The sequence below is a fragment of the Podarcis tiliguerta genome (assembly GCF_965153285.1).
Source record: "Podarcis tiliguerta genome assembly, chromosome: 7".
Classification (NCBI taxonomy): domain Eukaryota; kingdom Metazoa; phylum Chordata; class Lepidosauria; order Squamata; family Lacertidae; genus Podarcis; species Podarcis tiliguerta.
In genome coordinates this window covers 26405491-26425216 of record NC_139540.1, presented here as the reverse complement: position 1 = coordinate 26425216, position 19726 = coordinate 26405491, and the positions used below count along the sequence as shown (strand labels likewise).

At 41.7% G+C, this 19726-nt stretch overlaps 1 protein-coding gene and 1 long non-coding RNA gene across 9 annotated transcripts in view; one reads left to right on the top strand and one right to left on the bottom strand.

Moving 5' to 3' along the window:
• Positions 1 to 16405, top strand: part of LOC310682533 — a 25404-nt gene extending 8999 nt beyond the window's left edge. Inside the window, exons 3-6 of one of the 5 annotated variants that reach the window (XR_014513948.1) lie at positions 1434 to 2092; positions 7637 to 7735; positions 8265 to 10000; positions 15726 to 16405. This is a non-coding gene — a long non-coding RNA (uncharacterized lncRNA). Of the gene's footprint in view, positions 1 to 1433; positions 2093 to 7636; positions 12089 to 15725 lie in introns of those variants that run through there. The other 4 variants (XR_014513951.1, XR_014513949.1, XR_014513952.1 and 1 more) reach the window with 4 other exon arrangements.
• The window catches only part of PIP4P2 (phosphatidylinositol-4,5-bisphosphate 4-phosphatase 2), a 25269-nt gene extending 5676 nt beyond the window's left edge, over positions 1 to 19593 (bottom strand). Inside the window, exons 1-4 of one of the 4 annotated variants that reach the window (XM_083451412.1) lie at positions 19172 to 19593; positions 5572 to 5717; positions 3043 to 3149; positions 1915 to 2038 (exon numbers count right to left, since the gene is read on the bottom strand). In XM_083451412.1, the coding sequence (XP_083307538.1) occupies positions 1915 to 2038; positions 3043 to 3149; positions 5572 to 5717; positions 19172 to 19277 (483 nt within the window). In that variant the 5' untranslated portion in view covers positions 19278 to 19593. Of the gene's footprint in view, positions 1 to 1914; positions 2039 to 3042; positions 3150 to 5571; positions 6127 to 6350; positions 8443 to 19171 lie in introns of those variants that run through there. The other 3 variants (XM_083451411.1, XM_083451413.1, XM_083451414.1) reach the window with 3 other exon arrangements.
• Positions 19594 to 19726: the final 133 nt, after the last annotated feature.

Genomic DNA, 19726 nt, shown 5'->3' with positions numbered 1-19726 from the left:
TGTCACTGGGAATCACAGCACAAGATTTTACTTCTCATGCTTCACTTAGTTTTTATTTCTCGTTTCCTTCCGTCACTGGGATGCCCTTTTGCAAGCAGTATCCCCACACTCTGTGGTTTGGGATTTCCTTACAAAACAAGTTCCCATGACTTGCTGCTTACTAGGATGTCTGACGTACTATACGCTCTGTTTATAAATGGCAGTAGCACTTTAATGTCACTAATGCAGCTATTACTCTTCCTTTGAAACTAGACACACACACCCCCTAGGATTATATTGTTGGTACTCCTTAGCAGTTCTTCATCCTCCAATTTGTATGTTTATTTAAAAAACCATGTGGCCTCCGGCTTAGATCAGGACCTTTTCACTCAAAACTGCAGTCCCAATGGGAAAAAAACCCTACTGAACCTGCTATTAGCACCAATAGAATGATATAAGAACTCTGCTGAATCATACCAAAGGCCTATTTAGTCCCGCATCCTGTTCTCACTATGGCCAACCAAAGGGAAGACTACAAGCTATACCTAAGTGCAACAGCAATATCGCCATCTGATTTCTGGCAACTGGTATACAGAAGCACATTTCCCCAGATCCTGGAGGTAGTATACAACAATAGCCTTTTGCTTCATGAATTTGTCTAATCCCGATTTAAAGCATTTCACATTGTTGGCCATCCTTACTTACACCTTGGAAAAGCAAATGCCATAGCTTAACTATGCAGTGTATAAGAAGCACCTCCTTCTGTTTGTCCTGAATCTTCCAACTTTCAGCTTCACAAATCTGGGCTCAGACAACATGGCAGCCAGAGTCTTAACATGTTTTGCCTGTGGTGTGTTAGCAGCTGGAGCACGAGAGGACTGCCACAGGAACTTTTGAGCCGCATACAGCTTATTCACATTAAACCAGTGATGGGCAACCTTCAGTCCATGGGCCGAATTAGGCGTGCCAGGCTGTTTTGGGCAAACGATGCCCAGCATACCTACACTTAATGTCATATGCAGACAATTAATATAAAACAATGGTTGGGTAAGGGACATCGTCATGCAGACTACAGTTCTTGCCCTGCCTCTGCGGCATTTAAGTGCAGGTAATTCCATAATACAAATATCTAAAAACTTTTTGATGGTACATCACACCTAATATTATGTCTTGTGATGCCCAATATTGTGCCATATACATTTATAGTGTTAACTTCCTTTATAGCAACTCCATTCTTTTCATGGTAATGATGGAAATAATTAGTAAGTTATCGAAGTGTGAATGCACTAATTCAAACTTGTTAGCAGACAGCTTATGCAGTTAAAGATGGTTAATGGAAAACAGGCTAAATTTAAGTTTGGTCTAATAGAAATCAAAACCATCCCACTTCCTTTTTCCTCCAACTTCAAGCATTGATGAAGATCACCCTCTTTTGTCTGCAATGTTTTCCGCAGAGAATGGTCTCAAGAGGAAAGGGCAACTGAAGAAAGTTACCGGAAACGAAACATGGCATGATTAAGGAAATTGTTTAAAGTATTAGCATCAGAAGAGATCTTGAACCATGTCAAACTATTTGTCCATCTAATAGCCCATTATAGTCTACACTGACTGCCAGTAGCTTATGGAGAGGACTTTTACATTATCTGCAGCCTAATTATTTTAACTGAACATGTCAATGTTGAACATCTCCATCTAGACAGGGAAAAAAAACCCCATATTCTTAGATGAAAAGCTGACATTTTATTAGGGAACCAACCCTAAGAATAACAGCCAACCCAGACATTGAGACCAACTCTGGCAACTGGCAGAAGAGAAAACTAAAACATAGGCTGAATATCCTAAGGGAGTTACGAAGCCAATGCTTGACAAAAATCAGTTGGTTCTTTGAGGGCAAATAGTGATGCCTCTCGTATAAGGTATTTGGACTCTACTTACCAGGAATGTATTTCCACAGTGCCCACACACCACTCTAGTGCCTTCTGGCTGAACAGGAATTGCAGGCTGTGCTGGCTGCTCCTCTGGAATCAACATAACTGGACCAAGATTAATGATTCGCCTACTGTATGGAGAAAAGTAAACCCATCATGTCATTGTATACAGCACAGAAAAAAGGGTATTCCCTAGCCATATATCTTCAACAATGAAAGCTTGTTCCGATTTGGCCCACCTAAAATGGGCCTGTTCTAGCATCAAACCCCAAGCAACATTTTAAGATACAAAACAGATAAGGCAAAACTTATAAGGTAACAATACAAAACTTTGTTGTAGAGATGCATACTTTATGCATTAGTCCTCAAATATATCACCTTGCTCACTAGGCACTGATATCTAAGTTGAATGCATTGCCTTCAAGCCAGTCTTTCTCAAGCAACCCTCAGTTTCCCACAGAAGTACCTAGTTGGTCTGCAAAAAACACTCCTGCAAACAATCTCAGCAGGTGCAGCAGTCAGGGCCAATCAGCTGATCAGCACACCCAGGGTGGCAGGGACTGGCTACACAGGAGGGGGGGAGCCCCTGACCAGGCACTCTGGAGTGCAGTGAATCCCAGCAGCAGCTGCAGCCAGTGACAATCAGTGCAACTGGTGTTAATTGCAGCCCCTAATTTCATAAGTTTCCTCAGTGAGACAATCCCAGCAGGACATGTAATTGGTAAAAATTTTTTAACATGTGCCAAATGCAAGCCCCACCAGCTAAGAAACCATTGGGTGTGTGGTTTAAATGCACCCAATGGTTCCTTTGCAGCCACTTCTTGTTTCATTCCTAATATCAAATACGATGTTTTTGCCTTTTATCTCGTGCAAGAGGCATCCATCTTTCTGTCTTTCCCATGATCTCTAGCACAGTAGAAGCAGAAGTTATTTTTCTTCTTTGTCCTTGGCAAAGATTGATTTAGTTCTGCAGAGGTTAGCAGCCACAAATTTATGTGAAACATTAAACAGAGAAATAGCCAGAGGCAATATTCTTTTTTTATTCTTTATACTATTTATATCACAATAGTCAGACCATTTGTTGTGTGTGAAAAACCAAAGAGAAAAAGCAAATTATAATTTGGTTTGCCCTTACCAGTTGGGTCTTGGACATCCTATCCTCCGTGACGTATCCTTACAGATAAGCAGACAATTACACGGACATCTAACATACTTTTTCCCTGAAGGAGGGTTTTTGATTGGCTACACAAAACAAGAAAAAGCAATTACATATATAATGTACCGACCATCAAAAGAAAAATATTCTACAGTGATTAAACAGACGGACAGAAAAGTTAAAACTCAAGGTGGAAGACTACATAGATATTCAGTGCATAGCAACTGATTCTAGCATGGTGATATTTCAAATAATTTAAGGCAGGTCTGTGCCAACACCTATTTGTTAGAACAGTTTTTACATTTCTTCTACTTTCTTTTTGTTCTTCAGTCACTCTTTAGTGTTGAGTGCAATCTTGAGACTAGGCAAAAACTAAATGTGCAGAAATGATAGATTTTACAAGGCTGAAATAGAGGGGGCCAAAGGGAGGATTCCATCTCTTATTGGGCCATTTCAGTGTTAGGGAGAGGAAAAAACAAAAATGTGATGAATATTAGTCAAGGTGGAAGAGGGCATGGGGTATGAACAATCTAGTTTAAAAAGTCAATAGAAAAACTGCAACAGTGGGAGGGAAGTGTTAGGGCAATAGTTGGCATGCAGGACATTACAGTATTCTGCTAAGAAAAGAAAAACAGACTGCATGAAGTTTTTTTAAAAAGTACTTATATGTTTAAAAAATAAACCACAGGCAGCATGCCACTGGGGATGGACAGAGCACAGGATGATGTTTGGACTCCACAAGCTGTTTATGGTACTATTAGGTGCAAATCACATGAAAACAGTTGTTACACACGGATATATATCCTTACATACCAATAGTACTTTTATTACAAGTTAAAGGAAGTGCTGGACAAAACAAAAGCAATTAAATAACAGCAATAAAAATCTAAGCAAACTTCAAAAACAATAACAAAGATTATAATCCTATCCACAGGTGCACATCCCAGCCACATGAGCATAAATTACACATAAGCATTATGAGTTGGATTCAAAGCTGTGCTAAATATCTCCATTAGAGGAAGGGTTTATGCTTGTTAAACGGAACTTCCCTGCATACACAACTCCCACTAAATCCGCTCTGGGGTTTTCCCCAACCCTCTGGAGCAGATTTGGGGAGGCTGTGCACAGGATGAGGGGGAGAAGAAGTTTTGTTGCACAAGTGTAAATCCTTTCCCCAACAGAACAAGTGCATCAAATACTGCCTTACGTGTCAAAAGGCTGGACCAGCATTAGCCAGTTACATGTTATTACAGAAAGTTTTTGGACTGGGTGCACATATTTTAATGTTTTTATATTACCATTATATCCAGGTTTTTTGGGGGTCTTTTTGTTTTTAAAGATAGAAATGTAAGCAAGTTAATTTTAATTCCCACCATCACACACACACACAGTAGAAAAAAAGAGAGGTCTGTCTGTTTAATGGTTTTATATGGCAATGTGTTCTGGTTCAAATAACCACAGGTTATCAAGGCAGTTGATAGAAGGAACTGTTTTAGATACAATTATTATGTTCATAGGAGCCTGCAATCTTTCAAGATAGGAGCGAATCTTTCATAAAAAGTTTGTAACAGAATATTGGACTAGACCAGGGGTTGTCATCCAGGATTCTAGGTGGGTGGTAGGGGGTTCTACAGCACAAGCTGAATCCTCCTTCCATCAAGCACTGGTGGGCGGTAAAGAAATTTTACCATCAAGAAAAATGCACTAGTGGGCGGTAGGTATAAAAAGGTTGACTACCCCTGGACTAGACTATTGCTCTGACTCCACAAGGATCGTATGTCTGAACTCAAATACAGTATCATTCTTCCCTAGATATACTGAAAATATTTTCACTCTTTACAAGCATGCCCTCCAAACATAAACTTTTTTAAATATAAGGATTACAGAAGCAGATTCTATAAGCTCCTATGGTGGCACAGGGACTTCTACTTCAAGGTTCAAAGAATGACCACCCAGTGGTCCAAAGATCTCACTTCCTTTTCTGTATCTGAAAGTGCATCTTCTAATTGTCATTCTTGTTTGGCTATCTATTTGGACATATGGACTGCTTATATTAATGCGTATGTTTAAGTCAGGATTGATTTTTTATTGTTAATACGAGTGATTAAAGATGCTCTTTTTTCTTTGTCTTATATTTTAGTAATAATAGTAGGCAGTCAGGATTTTACGCTCTTAAAATTGTGGTTTGGCAAACTATATGATCTGCATAAAGCACTGCGGAATACAGAAACTGACCACACCTGGACTGCAAATAGAGAAGCTACTCATTCTGGACTTAATTATAGGCCATGGGAACTACTATCTCCATAAATGTAGCATCTATGAATTAGTCACATCATCATCTGGTTACTGTTTTCTACTCAAAGTGGCTTTCCTTGCATCCAAATGATCCTCATACTGCATGCTAATTCTCAGCTGCTGAGCAGTCTCATCGATGTGAGTCTCTTCTATTGTGAAAGGGCATAATAAAACATGTCACGAGAGCGAGAAGCCCGCAAAGTCATTTACCGTAGCTTCATTGCAATCTGTGCATTTGACAACATGCTGGTGAAGCTTCCCTTCCAAATTGATTAATGACTGGCACACACGGCAATTTATTACAGGAATGCCACTGGCATCAGGGCTGGCAATGGCGGTATACGGTGGCGGGAGTTCTGCTGCAAGGAAAGGATGAAAAGTAAAATGCATCAGAATAAGCAAACACGTGAAAGGGTTGGAGAATAATCCTAGCAATAAAATGAAAGGCAAAGCATCATAAGAATGTAAGAAGAGCTCTGCTGGATCAGACTATAAGCCCAGCAAGTTCAGCATCTTCTTCCTACACTCAGTGTCCAGCTAAATGTCTGTGGGAAGTCTGTAAGCAGGATAGGAGTGCAATAACACTTTCACCACTTCTTTACAAGCAAGATACAAGCTCAAGATACAAGCTATCAGCCACTGATAACCTTATTTTCTGCAAATTTGTGTAAACCCCTTTTAAAGGCATTCGCGTTGGTGGCCACGACTACTTACTGTGCTAGTGAGTTCCATAGTTTAACTGTGCTGTGTTAAGTACAGTGGTACCTCGGATTACATACACTTCAGGTTACAGATTCCGCTAACCCATAAATAGTACCTCAGGTTAAGAACTTTGCTTCAGGATGAGAACAGAAATCGTGCTCCAGCGGCGCGGCAGCAGCAGGAGGCCCCATTAGCTAAAGTGGTGCTTCAGGTTAAGAACAGTTTCAGGTTAAGAACAGACCTCCAGAATGAATTAAGTACTTAACCCGAGGTACCACTGTACATACTTCCTTTGGTCTGTCCTGAGTGTCCAACATGCAATTGCACAGGCAATATTAAACTAATAGATAACACCAACCTTGCAGATAACCCACTTGTCCATTATGCCAAACAACACCTTTTAATCAAGGAACAGACAACTGCTGAAATCAAGACATTGTTTCACTTGAGATAAAGTACAACAGGGACTAAAGTAGTCCTCTCAGTTCCCTATCAATCTCAGCAAAAGGAAGTGCAAGGCGAAAGTGAGCAGACTAAGCCAAATTACTCTTAAGGCAGAATGAGTAACATCTCACAGATGATTAATTCATCTCCTATTTAAATTTCAACTCTTCCTCCCAGCTCTCAAATTAAATGGCAGTTCGGAAATCAAATAGCCTTGTTGAAGGCATGTCATGGTACCAAAGTGTTCCCTTGCTCTCCCCTGAGCTAAATATGAGAAGAAGAAGTGCAAACGTGTTTTTTTTCCTCCTGGCTTGTACCTCAATTGAGAACAAAACAAATATTTTTTTGGTAAAATAAATGGCTTTTCTTCCACAAAAATAATCACAGGTAACAAAAAAAACAACAACTAGTGTATGATCTTCCATTCTGAACTCATACTGTCCCAAGAGGAGTGAACTATGTCCTTTTTCTGAGCATTTGAATATGCTGTCAGGAATAAACTCCTGAGCATTTCTCACTGCATTTCCAACTCCTTGTATCACAAAGGTATATTATTACGGTACCTTAAACCACCCTTTCCCCTCCATTTACTTGAATGGCTGAAGCAGCTTCTTTTTCTCCACCAAGTTGCACACCACATGTGGTTACAAAACTAGGGCATGAGAATACAGGAGCTGCAAGGACATCCCATCACTAAGCCAGAAAGCAATATGATGTGACAGAACCGCTCCAGTAACACTGCAAGCATTTCTGCAATACTGTAAACAGTTAGAAGCAGGGAGGCAGTTGGACTACTGAAGGGCTAGGTATAGGAGGCAAACATTAATTCCGTTCTTAATATCAAAAATGGTTAATTAAAAAAAACAACTTGTGATGCAACATAGCATTGTAGACTGATAGGAAATTAGAAAAAGAAGCCTAGATTTTAGAATGCTTGCCATCATCACCACCACCCCACCAAATATATAGAACAATACTATGTAAATATTTCATATATGTATCACGATATCAATAAATAAATTTAAAAAAATAGAAGAACAATGAGTAAAATATAAGTTTACAACTGAGCATGGGGAAAATCAGAGGGCATGCAAGGGTTTCAATACACCAGAGTTTTTCCTTTCTGTAGGGCTACAAGTGAATTGTGTGTTCCTGGAGCTCCAACTTGACCTGCAAAGTCCATCCAGACCCCGCAGATAATCATGGACACAAGAGCAAAGCCTGTTGAGTCCTCCCAGCGGAGTTTATGTTAAGGTTATGTTTTTATTATGACCTTATTGTATCGGATCAGATTATTGTAAGGTGGGTGATCTTCGTTGTATATTTTGTCGTTGTAAACCGGCTTGTTAATAGTAATAGAGAAAGGCGGTATACAGCTTAAAAGTGAAATGAGACTGGGCGGGGGGTGAACTTCCCACAGTACAAAATGTTCCTGTTACTAGGCTTTGTGTGCGGTTCTGTCCAAGACCCTTGACGTCTCCTTCCTCCCCAGGGCTCTGCCAACTGTGCCTCTCATTCACTCCAGTGCCTGCTTTCCAGACATATATTTGCTTGCTCTTAAACCAAAAATAGTCTTCCAAGCTTTCTTGCTAACCCTCCTTACAAGCTTCATTGATTCCCAAACAGCCCTTCCTTCTTACTTTATACAACAGTTTAAAGCCCCTCATCCCTCTGCTCTATGCAATGTTTCCCCCAAACGTAACTGACTTTTCACTTCTCCTACAAAACCTTTGTTCTAACCTCCTTTGCAAAAACAGGTCCTTTATCTTCTGGAGAATTTGCTTGCCAGCTTCAAATGCATTTGTGAAGATTTGTCTAAGGTGTAAATCACAAGGAACGGAAAGAGGAGCAATTGATTATAATACAGCACCTTGCTGTCAGTCATGCACCCAGAGCTATCAAACCAACCCTTCAGGAAGATGCACAGGTCAACTATAAGCCCTCTATGTCGATTCAAAGTTCTGTATAGTGTCAGGTACACTGCCAATCCTTCATAATTATACGGAGTACATATTTACCACAGATTATGGTCTAAAATGAGGAACAGCATCAATAAGCACAACACAAGGGCTTTCGGAAAGGAGATGTTCTCACAATGAACAGCTTTGATGAGTCTTTGGCAGCTTCTGTTGAAGGTATCATGGGATGTTATAACTGCTTCTCCAGCAACTGACATGATATCCACATGAATCAAACTATAACTTAACTGGTAGCATCCAACCCCGAGAACAGAAAACTCAAGTTATTTTCATACATCACTAGAAAGATGCACTCTAGCCATACTCTTGGGATGGGGATTTGATTCCTACAAGTTCTCCCTGTACAGACTGGAGCTAATTGCACCAACAGATAAAGGCAGGGAAGCTTAACCTCTGTGCCCTCCTACCAATGTGTCACAGATAGTCTCAAGCACAACAAAGTTTTGTGGCACTTTAAAGACTAACGTGTCGACATGGCATAAGCTTTTGTGAACTATAGTTTACTGCATCAGGTACATACACCACAGCTGACTGTATACATTTCTTCGTGTTCAGCACTTGAGTCTTTCCTGCATATGGATATTTTTCATAAGGGACAGGGACTATATCAGCAAAGCCATTGGAACAGCAGGCTAAGTATTGTCTCTGCTCTGATTCAAAGCAGCTCTCCAGGGACTTGGGCAGAGATCTTTCCCATCTCTACTAAAATGCTTTTAAAAATGTAACTGGATAGGTCAGAGATTTAATCTGGGACCGAATTCTACCACTAAGCTACAGCACTTCCTTCATCAAGAGGACACTACATTTCTCAGAAATCTAAATTCTGCATGCACAGAAAAGTGTCTGTTATGTGAAGACATCAAAAGTATCCGCCTATACTCAGCGACAGTGTTTACCAACAACTGTTTTTGCAAGTCACAAAAATTGGCATAGAGAGACCCAAAGATGTGCCAGCTGGAGAAGGCTGAAGAAAGTATTCTTCACCTTGGCTTGGATTCCCAGGTGCCCATTTCTACAGAATAGGGCAATAAAAGTTATCAGAAAAGTATGTTGACCTCTGATAGTATTAAAGCCTAAAGAAATCCACCTGAGCAATTTATGGCATATTGCAGATTGGGTAAAATAGGGGAAAGAGCTACATTCGTCAAAATATGTTCAAAACTTCTCCAGCGCTTGATGTCTTGAAGAATCCAAATATAGTCCAAAAAGTTTCCACCAGGCAATTCCTAACTTGAGCCAAGGAGCAACAGTGGCAGCTGTTCTCAAAGACCTTTCTGCACAGCCAAGTCATAGAATCATGGAGCTGGAAGGGAGCCTGTGGATCATCTAGTCCAACCCCCTGCCATGCAGGAATATGCAGCTGCCCCATACAGAGGTTGAACTTCCAACCTTGGCATTATCAGCACCATACTCTAACCAACTGAGCTATCCAGGCTGACAGGGAGGAAGGAGTCTTTTTGCTTTCTGGCTGAAGTGGAGAGGCTGTTGCAGGCCCATCAAACTGGGAAACACAGGTGAGTGAAGGCAAACAGACAATGCCTCACCCTCTTTGCCCTGCCATCTTTTCCCACCTGCCTGTGATCATGCTTAAGATCTCTCCTACTTAACCATGACCTATAACCATAGGACAGACCTTGGCTGCAGATCATGATTAAGAAGAGAGCATCACCATGATCCGCAGTTCAGAAAACATGCTAAGCCAGACATGGCATAGCTGCCTCACTGAGCAGAGCTAAAAAGCCCAGAGAGGCCAAAGTAGACAGGTGCAAGTTCCTCTCCAGGAGCCAGCGCATCCATGTGGTCATGGTAAGCATAACATGTGAACCAGGTCACTCTCCATCTGGTCCTACTGTACATGTTACGATACACGGAAACCTGGTTTCCTTCAGCAGTAGTGGAGGCAACAGTGGCATTTAGCTTAGTCAAGCAAGGTGCATTGTGAACTGGGCAAAAGGTCAGCACAAGCTTACAAGAACCTTGTAAAACATGCATTTAGAGGATCTCCAACACCAAGTTAGTAGCACTTCAGGAGTTTATTAGGACAAAGAAGTAAACAGAAGTAGAAGCTAGGTTGGTAAAGGATCCTGCCACTGTTTCAAACACTTCCTGGAACATAAATCAAGATTTGCCAGTAACCTGAGACATAAAGATGGGTCGATGTATTATTCAATAGAGAATATACTGGCAGGGATGAAATGTGCATAAAACTCTTCCTTTTGATCCCTGTTTTCTGGTTATTTCCAGTAAGTCTTGTTAGTTTTACAAGCTACAAGCCTTTCCAGCGTCCTTGAAGTAATAAAGTTTGATTCATACAATTGGCACTAACATTGAGAGATTTATAGCTGCTTATCGACGTCAATCAGCCACTCTTTTAAAAGGGGAGGTAGGAGATAATTAGGTCAAGCAAGAAGTAAAACCAAAACTCTTCTTTTTATCTTAGATCCAATTAAATAATGGGTGCACATTTTCATCCTTGGTCAAATATGAAGCCAAGTATGGAAAGATACAAAACACCTATATTCTTCTTTGATTTATGTTCAGAAGAACCCTGTGTTTTCAAGAATAGTATTCCAAAATTCTACCCAGGCCGGAACCACACCAGAGTGGCAATTTAATCAGCAATAACAAGAGTAAATGGTCCTTGATTAGGTGGAATCACATGATACATGAGAGGGATACTATAGATTCCCATTTTGATGAAAGGGGGGAAATGTGGCAGATGTAAATGCCAACAATTAAAATATTAAATTAGCGTAAAACATAGCATGCTCTACCTGTTACTATCTGGTGGCCATAGATAGTTATCACTAGTTCTCCATTATCACCACCTATTCTCCACTGACTTATGAAGTACACAGGTATGCTCAGCTGCAGGAAGACACATTACTATCAGCAGGATCTCTGCTTAAAATGCATGTGGACAATCTCATTCTTCTGACAAGGCAAAACTCATTACACTAACAGTGGCGTTTTGAAAAGGAGATACCGGAATGAAGCAGGTTAGCATCTGTATGCCAGCTCTGACAGGCTTCCATTAAAATAATTAGCAATCTTATTATCAGAACACACAGAGACAAGGCTTCTGCAATCAAGGCCACTAGATGCATTCACTGCTCAGGAGAATTCGAAATGGCTACAGAGAAACCACAGCCTTGACACAAGTGTTGACATCTAGGCGAGGAAAGCATTTGCAAGCTTTTCGTTTTTGAAAAATGAGAACACTCCTCAACTGATCCCACAGATTCTGTCTTCGGTATAATTTGTTTTGAAGTGTCTCTTTTGTGTACAGTTAACCATGTGGCACAATTGCTTTGTATTAACTGAGCAAGGCTGCAGAGCCCTATTTAGCAAGAAGTCTTTCAGCTAGTCACTTGGGCTTGCTTTTAAAATTGTACATAAATCAAGACAAACTTCAGTACCTCGTGCATGAATTACATGAATTTATTAAATACAGAACACCCCTAGCATCCTACACCTAGTCTTCAGCTAGGGAAACCGGAAGCTAGCCCCATTCTATATGATGTTGTAATGGATGGCGCTCTGGGCAGGTAGCAGGGACAGGTTCAAATATGTTGTCAAGTTATAAAGCTCTTTGGACCAGCTACTGACTTGGATCTTAACTTCCCTGAGCAGATTTTCACTCATGCAATGGAGACTTCTTACCTCTCCTGTCCCACTGTGTCCTCCTGTGCACCACAGAAATCCACTCCAGAGGGTTGGGGGACCCTCAGAACAACACAGGACATGGGCAGGGGGCAAGCAGTCCCCCACTTGATTTTAAGTGGTGGCTTTGTATGAGTGCCAAAAGCAGTAAGGCCAGGTGGGATTGCCACTTTTTAGGCCAGTGAAGTGAACACATTTGGAATTTGGGATTGTGCTATGGGCACCACCCTCTCTGGTTGTGTATTTCCCCATCTCCTGAATCTCACCCCCCTTTCTTGATGGTCAGAAAGCAAACGCACATGCACACACGCACACTTGTAACTTATCCATGATCTCTGGCTAGAAGTCGGATCCAGTAGTCTTAAAATGGATCTTCTTGAATTGGCATGATTTTACATGGGAAGCCAAAATATGCACCATCAGACAAAGTATTACACTGGTAGGCTGTCCAGTAAAAACCACATAGTTCTTGTCAGCACCACAAATACTTTGATTCAAGGCACAGATCCTCGTGGATGCCCAACATCTGAGATATCACACATTCCTCATCACTTCTCAGATCCAAAGATTTATAGTCTCGTTGCACAGAAGGAACCTCCACACCATGTGCTCAGACTTCCTCACTTTATTATCAATGGCGGTAGCACATGTTCACTTCATTATCCATGCAAAACTCCACCCCTGTCATTGATATTAATGAGGAAGGCTTTTCCCCTGTAACCCACAAATTCACTAGACCAGCATGGCTGTGTATAAGCTTTTACAGACAAGAGAATCCCTGGAGGATGGTCATCACTGTCTCACAATGACTATATCACATTTCACTATTATCTCTGCACCATGGTCCTTGTTTTGTGCATATGCTCTGACCAATTTCATTGTTTATCATTTCTTATCCTTTATTCACATTTAAGTTCATTAATTTGGGAATCCATTTCTAAAGTTGGCAATAACTTTTATTATTTAAAATATCTGTTATACTGCTTAGTGTGAAGAAAATCTGAAATAGGTTCACAACATAAAAACGTACATTAAACTCATTTCCTAAAAGGACAACTATTAGAAGATGAAGAGATACAGGACTGTAGAATCTAGTGTTCATGTTCATGCCAAAGCAAAGAGCTGCTTTGTAATTATATGTCAGAAATGTGGAAGTGGAAAAAGATCTCACCCACATGTGAGTAATTAACAAAAGTATCAGCTGGGTGCCTAGATTCAAAACATGGGACTTTGTACACTCTGAGAGTGTGAGAGATAATAATAATAATAATAATAATTATTATTATTATTATTATTATTATTATTTATTTATACCCTGCCCTCCCCAGCCAAGGCCGGGCTCAGAGCGGCTTACAAGCAATAATAAAAACAAGATGAATGATTACAACTCAGCAGTGTTAGAAACACTCTCAGAGTTAACCAGCAGCATAGCATGGGACATAGGTTGTTAAACCCTTTCGCGTATCCCTTTTAGTCTGCTTACAATTCTTGCCCCCTCTCTTTACCTATCTAGCAATGATCAGAGCGCACACACTGTTGAGTAAGTTAAAAAGCTTTACTTACTAAATCCAAATGTCTGGTTCATGTGTTATTCCATGAAGAAACAAGGAATACAAAATACTGAATATAGTTTCAGACATTTGGTCTGAAATCTGGAGCTGGTTCAGACGCATCCGTCCTGATTGGTTACATGGCTGGAAGAGAGTGACAGAAAGGAAGAGAAGCAGCTTCACTTCCTCCCTCACAGAGGTAAGGGGATGTGACCTAGCTGAGTCTAGGAACAGGCCTCTCTGGTCTTAACCCTTTCATGCACTAACTAGCACTCATGCATAGTAATGTTTGACAGTAATTTCCCACAAGACGTATGTTAGTGTCCAGTGTTTACCAACACACACTTCTTGTCTCTGGAATGTCCTGTTAACACTGAATGCTACTGTCCTATATTTATTTAAATGCTAAGTATTAAAAATGTATTCATGTGCTTCCTAGTAAGAAGGAAGCTTATGTTTTTTTTTTTTTCTTGTCTTGTTGTCTGAAATCACTAAGGGCATTATCCAGCTAATATTTAGCACTTTTCAAGCTGCCCGGATTTCAGCACATGTAGTTTTTCAAGTACTTCACTTTGGCTTGACCACACCACAACTACTTACTTGCCAAATATGCAGCCAAATAATGAGTTAAGTGTGGCTTTCATCTTTCCTATCTGTTGAAGATTGTGAGGGTTATTTCTTTAGATTATTTTTTTTACAGCTTGCCATTACAATTAAATCTCAAAGCAGTTTACAGAGATAGAAACAAAACTGCATTAAAACCATCTTACTTTTTTTAAAAAAAAGTGTTATGGGTATCATTAATGGCATAGTGTAGCAGAATCAATGTACTAGTCAGAGAATGCCTGAACAAACAAATGAGTTTTTAATGAAATTTGGGTGCACTCCCAAATCACAGAAAGGAGAGCATTCCAGAAGTTGGCACCACTATAGGGAAGGTTCACTTTTGTGTTGCTGCCAGATCACATTCTGCAGGTTTACAGTCTCATTTAGTTGGAGTGCTATTATGTGCCACAGGATTTTCTTTGTACTTGACACCGGGGTTCCTAAAAATATTTTGAAGGTCATCATTTTAAATGCATGTTTTAGGTGACTTAAACCATGTTTATTTATTTGTTTTTTTAAAAAAACTTTATATATTCTACATCTCTCATTAGGGGGAAAATGCAGTCCTAACCATGTCTACTCAGAAGCAGGTTTAATTCATTAGGGCTTATTCCTAGGTAAATGGTGTTAGGACTGCAGCCTGAATTGCATGAAATCTGAATACTGTTTTCTCTTATCCGTACTGCTGGTGAATACTGTATACACAACATTATGTTGCCATGCCTGAGCAAAGCATCAAGCTTGTATGCTCCCTCCTTCCATGCAGACACAAGGTGGATTTCAGCAGAGTTACTTTCACTTTTGCTAAACTCCAAATTTTGCCAAACTCCAAACCCTAAATTTGAACCAGGGATACTGGTTTAAAACAAACTCTGCCATGTTTCATAACAAGCCAACGTCAAACTATGGCTTGTGATGCTGCCTTATTAAACTAGCCAGTTTGTTTCAAACCAGGTTTGTGACTACCATGCAACACTAAGGTGGGATTCATTAAAAGGGAAACCAGACTTGGCTGAAGCCCTCTTCCCAGCCACAAGGGCAGAGGAGAGAGAATTGTATGAGCCCAGGCTCATGCAGGCTTGCTCTTGTGGCGCTAATACATGGTTCAGCAGTCATCATCTCTTAACTGAATCTCAGGCCTTCAATCAAACACAAAGGCGCTTTCCTGTGAAAATAAATATTCATGGGAAAATATATATTTGAGGTCAAGCATTTTAAACAAGGCACTAAGAGATCATATGCTATATCAAGAGGCCATGTCCTATTTCCTTATTATGGGCTTGATTTAAAAAGGGGCAAGCAAAATCAGGGGCCTGAATAATCTCTCCTATGAGGAAATACTACAGAAACATTAAAAAAAATATGCCTGGTGTGGAAAAAGTAAATAGATAGATATTCTCTCCCCCTTTAGTAATAGTAGAACCTGAGGTCATCCAATAAAGCTGAGGAACTGCATTTTCACATAGCTCACAGTGAAAAATATGGAATTTTGCTATCACAAGCTGTGGTGATGGCTGCCAATGTAGGCTGCGATCCTAACTCCACTTACCCAGGAGTAAGCCTCACTGAATTCAATAAATCTGGGTAACAACGAGAGCTCCTGCATGTAATTTTGGAGTCCTTGGGAGTCTTCTTTTCTGGACTTTTGACTCACTGGCATCCTCTTTGGGCTTTGGAGAGGGTCTCCTTTTGAGCCTTGAAGACTTTCCAGCTCTCTCCCGCCATTTCAGGTTATAGTTTATTTGTGTGTTTCCCAGCACCTGCACTTAGATAACTGGAAACTACTGGTCCACACTGATTGGCAGTGGCTCTCGAGGGGTTCACTTCTCCAGGCCCTAACTGGAAATGTCAGGGGTTGAAACAGAGACCTTCAATATGCACATTAGATGCTCTACCACTGAGCTATGTCCCTTTCCAATGTATCACTAGAAAGAACATCCACAGTGCTCACCTACATAATCTGCCATATTTCCCTGTTCTTTACCTACACAAACTCTTCTGTGTGCTCCATTTTCAAATGATATAAATATATTCTCTATATCCATACAACAAAGGATGTTCCTATTTTATCTCCTGACAATAAAATGTTCTGACCAATAACTACCAGTCTTTGCTTCTGTTAGAAATCTGCCTCTAAGTAGATAGGAACACATGAGCAAAACCACATGAGCTGCAATGAGCAAAAGGTTTGGATTGTTGGTTGCTTTGTGTTGATGTGATGTGAATGAGATCAAGGAGGCAGAGTGGAAATTAAATAAGAAAAGGAAAGAGCAATACAAAAAAGAAGTACATTCTCTTAGATCTGTATTTTGCACCCAGGGTTCTACAACCTTCTTCTAGGGATTCTGAGAAGTTTTGCAAGCTTCTGATTAAGGGCCTTCCCTTTCCTCACTTGCCCTCACCTTACTTGCCTCTAGGAGCTGAATTATCCATGAGTAACATGTGGCCTGGTCAAGTCTCAACTAGTTTGCAGTTTTTTCTTTTCTTTTTTTTACTGAGGGAGCAGAGAAAGGGATTTGGGATTCTGATTGGTTATCACAACATGTTACAGCTGTTTCTCCAACAAAATAGAAAAACCACAATCCTAGATGGGGTAATACAGCACAAACCTATGTGCATTTCCTCAGAGACAAGCCCTACTTTGTTCAGTAGGTTACTTGCTAGTTACTAGAGTGTTTTGAGGCCTAAGAAGCATGTTTCGGATACAGTCTCTGTAGTAAATTAAAATGTTGCAATTGGTTAGATTAGCCCATTCAGGGCAGATCCACATATAATCAAAACACATCCAATGCCCATTTAAAGCACAACTTCCCTTCTAAATCCTGGGAAGTGTAGTTTGTTAAGGGTGCTGAAAATTGTTAGGAGGTCCCCTGTTCCCTTCACAGAGCTACAATGCCCAGAGTGGGCTAACAATCTTTCCCCCTTCCCAGGGAACTCTGGAAAATGAGAGAAGAATAAGGATCTCCAAAAAAACTTCCAGCACCCTTAACAGTTCCCAGGATTCTTTGGGGGAAGCCAAATGATTTAAATGCATGGTGCAGATGGGAGCCTTAATTTAAAATCAACAACTTGAAAGTGGCAGTTTTTCTTGATGATTTATGACTGAAGTTTGATTGCAAATCAATCCACCCTGCTGGCTACAGTACCTGAATTTAACTGTGTATTTTGGCTTAACCCCTTAATCTCATTAAGCAGTCGCATGTATTTTCAAACATTATACTCATTCTGCTCCAAGTCTGCCTTACAACTAAATAATAATAATCACAAAGCACCATTCAAACAAGAGCCTACCAAACAACAGAACTATAGGGGTTGTTACAGAGCGTAAGAGACACATATTAGGGCTGAGAACTCTTTGGACATCCAGTTGCTGTTGGACTACAATTCCCATCTGCCCTAGTCAGCTTGGAGAGTGGTAAGGGATGATGGGAGCTATGGTCTAACAATGTCTGGAGGGACTTAGATTTCTCCATCCCTGACACGGCAGTAAATAACAGCCAGAACCAGAGGCCTGGATCTACTAGGTCCTTAACCCTTGCTGTTGACATATCATCTGGTGAGGCCTAAACAAATCCTACTCCCTATTCACCACTCTTAAGGATACAGCTAGCCATCAAGTTATGCAAATAAATGTCAGCTGTGATTTAAACCATCTATTCGACCACATTGCAATCACCAACACACACCATCATAAAAAGTGGAAGGGCAAGGGTGAGATAAAGAGAGAAGGAAAGGGAAATCCTTGCACATCAGAACCTATTTTCAATAGCTGATCTCCACACCGAAACATGCAGAGTGGTGATCAAAATGAGTTTCGTGGGCATATGAAGAGTGCAAATGAGAATCAGGCAAGCCCCATGTACCTAAAGAAGGGGAGCAAGCGCTTCCAGGTCAAAGGGCACAAGTGTCAGATTCAGCTTGCTAAATCTCTATCAGAAACCACACACAGCCTGCATCCCAGCCACAGGGGCACATCCCAGCCTTGTGGAGCCTTTTTGGCACTTGCATAATCTTTGATAAATTGTATTGAGCTGCGTTATCTCCTCTCATCTCTCACATTGTAAGCCAGCCCTTTCCCTACTAACTCCGAGATGGGCGTGTGTTTTTATTTAATCAAGAAAGGCGGAGGGTGGGGAACAGGCTGGAGAGAGAATATTTACATGTTATATCAAAGATCGAGGTCCCCCAAAGCTTCAAAAGTCGTCTCTGGTGTGCCTGACCTTGTCCTTTAGGGAAGAGCCCCCTGAATCAGCAGAACTGGAGAGGCGGGGAGCAATACGGACTGAATGAAAGGCTCTTGGAAAACCTTCCCTCAAGGACACGAGAGCCATGTGGGCCGCCGATGCCTGCCCTGCCCCCCCCCTACTCCTTCCCCCGCACACCTTAAAAGCAAAAGAGGGGGGGAGCCCCCCACTCAACTCGCGAAGAGTGCGGAAGCCTGCGTGATCGATTCTTTCCTTGCCATTAACCATGTATACTCATGGCTGATGGAGGGGAGGGACACACAAGAGAAAAGACACGCAGCTACACACATTGCAAACTCATTCCTCCACCACCCCAAGAAAACCCCCGTCTTTCCTTGAATATGCAGGGAAAGAAACGGGGGGGGGGGACCCCTGCAATGGTACGAAACCCCAGAGGCGGCTCCCGAACCCCCCCCCCCCAGCAGCGAACCAGATCTGCACCCGCACAAGTTGGCACCGGGGCGAGAGGGAGTTGGGGGGGGGCGAACGTGCATGCAAATAATGATACGAATTAATTAATAATAATAAAACTCCCCCTCTGGGGTAGAAAAGGGAACCTGGAGATTGGGGTGCGGGCAGCCAGGTGGGGCGTCGCTGCCCGCCCCCCCTCGCCGTTTTTTACCTCTTGGGCTGCTGTCCGGGAAATACGGCGGGGCCGTCGGCGTCACGTTGCCCGAGCTGGGGGCTGACAGCAGAGGCGATCGCTCGTCCACCCCGTCCGCAGCCATGACTACTGCAGCAGCAGCAACAGCAGCAGAGATAGAAAGAGGCTGGCGAGGGAAGAGCCCTCTCCACACACTCGCACAATGTGCGTGTCACAAGGCGGGGGAGGGGAGAGGCAGAGCGGGGTGGGGGGGGGGGACGACACACAGAGACACACAAGCCCGGCTTCTCGGGGGCGGGAGAAAGCTTAGCCCCGGCTCCTTCCGAGGTGCAAGTTAATCGATGGGTCGCTTGGAGGAGGGGCTCCGAGGATTTGCTCGCTGCGGCCAAATCCCAGGAAAAGTTGCTGCGGGTGGAGGAGAGAGAGACTTGCATTGATACGTGTAGGAGCGCATACGGCGCCTTTGGGGGAATGCAGCGTTTCAGATTCCTCGATTTTGAAACTTTGCATTGAAAGGGTGCCGCTGATCCATAGCTGTCAAGCATATTATCCATAGCTGCAGCATATTATAAT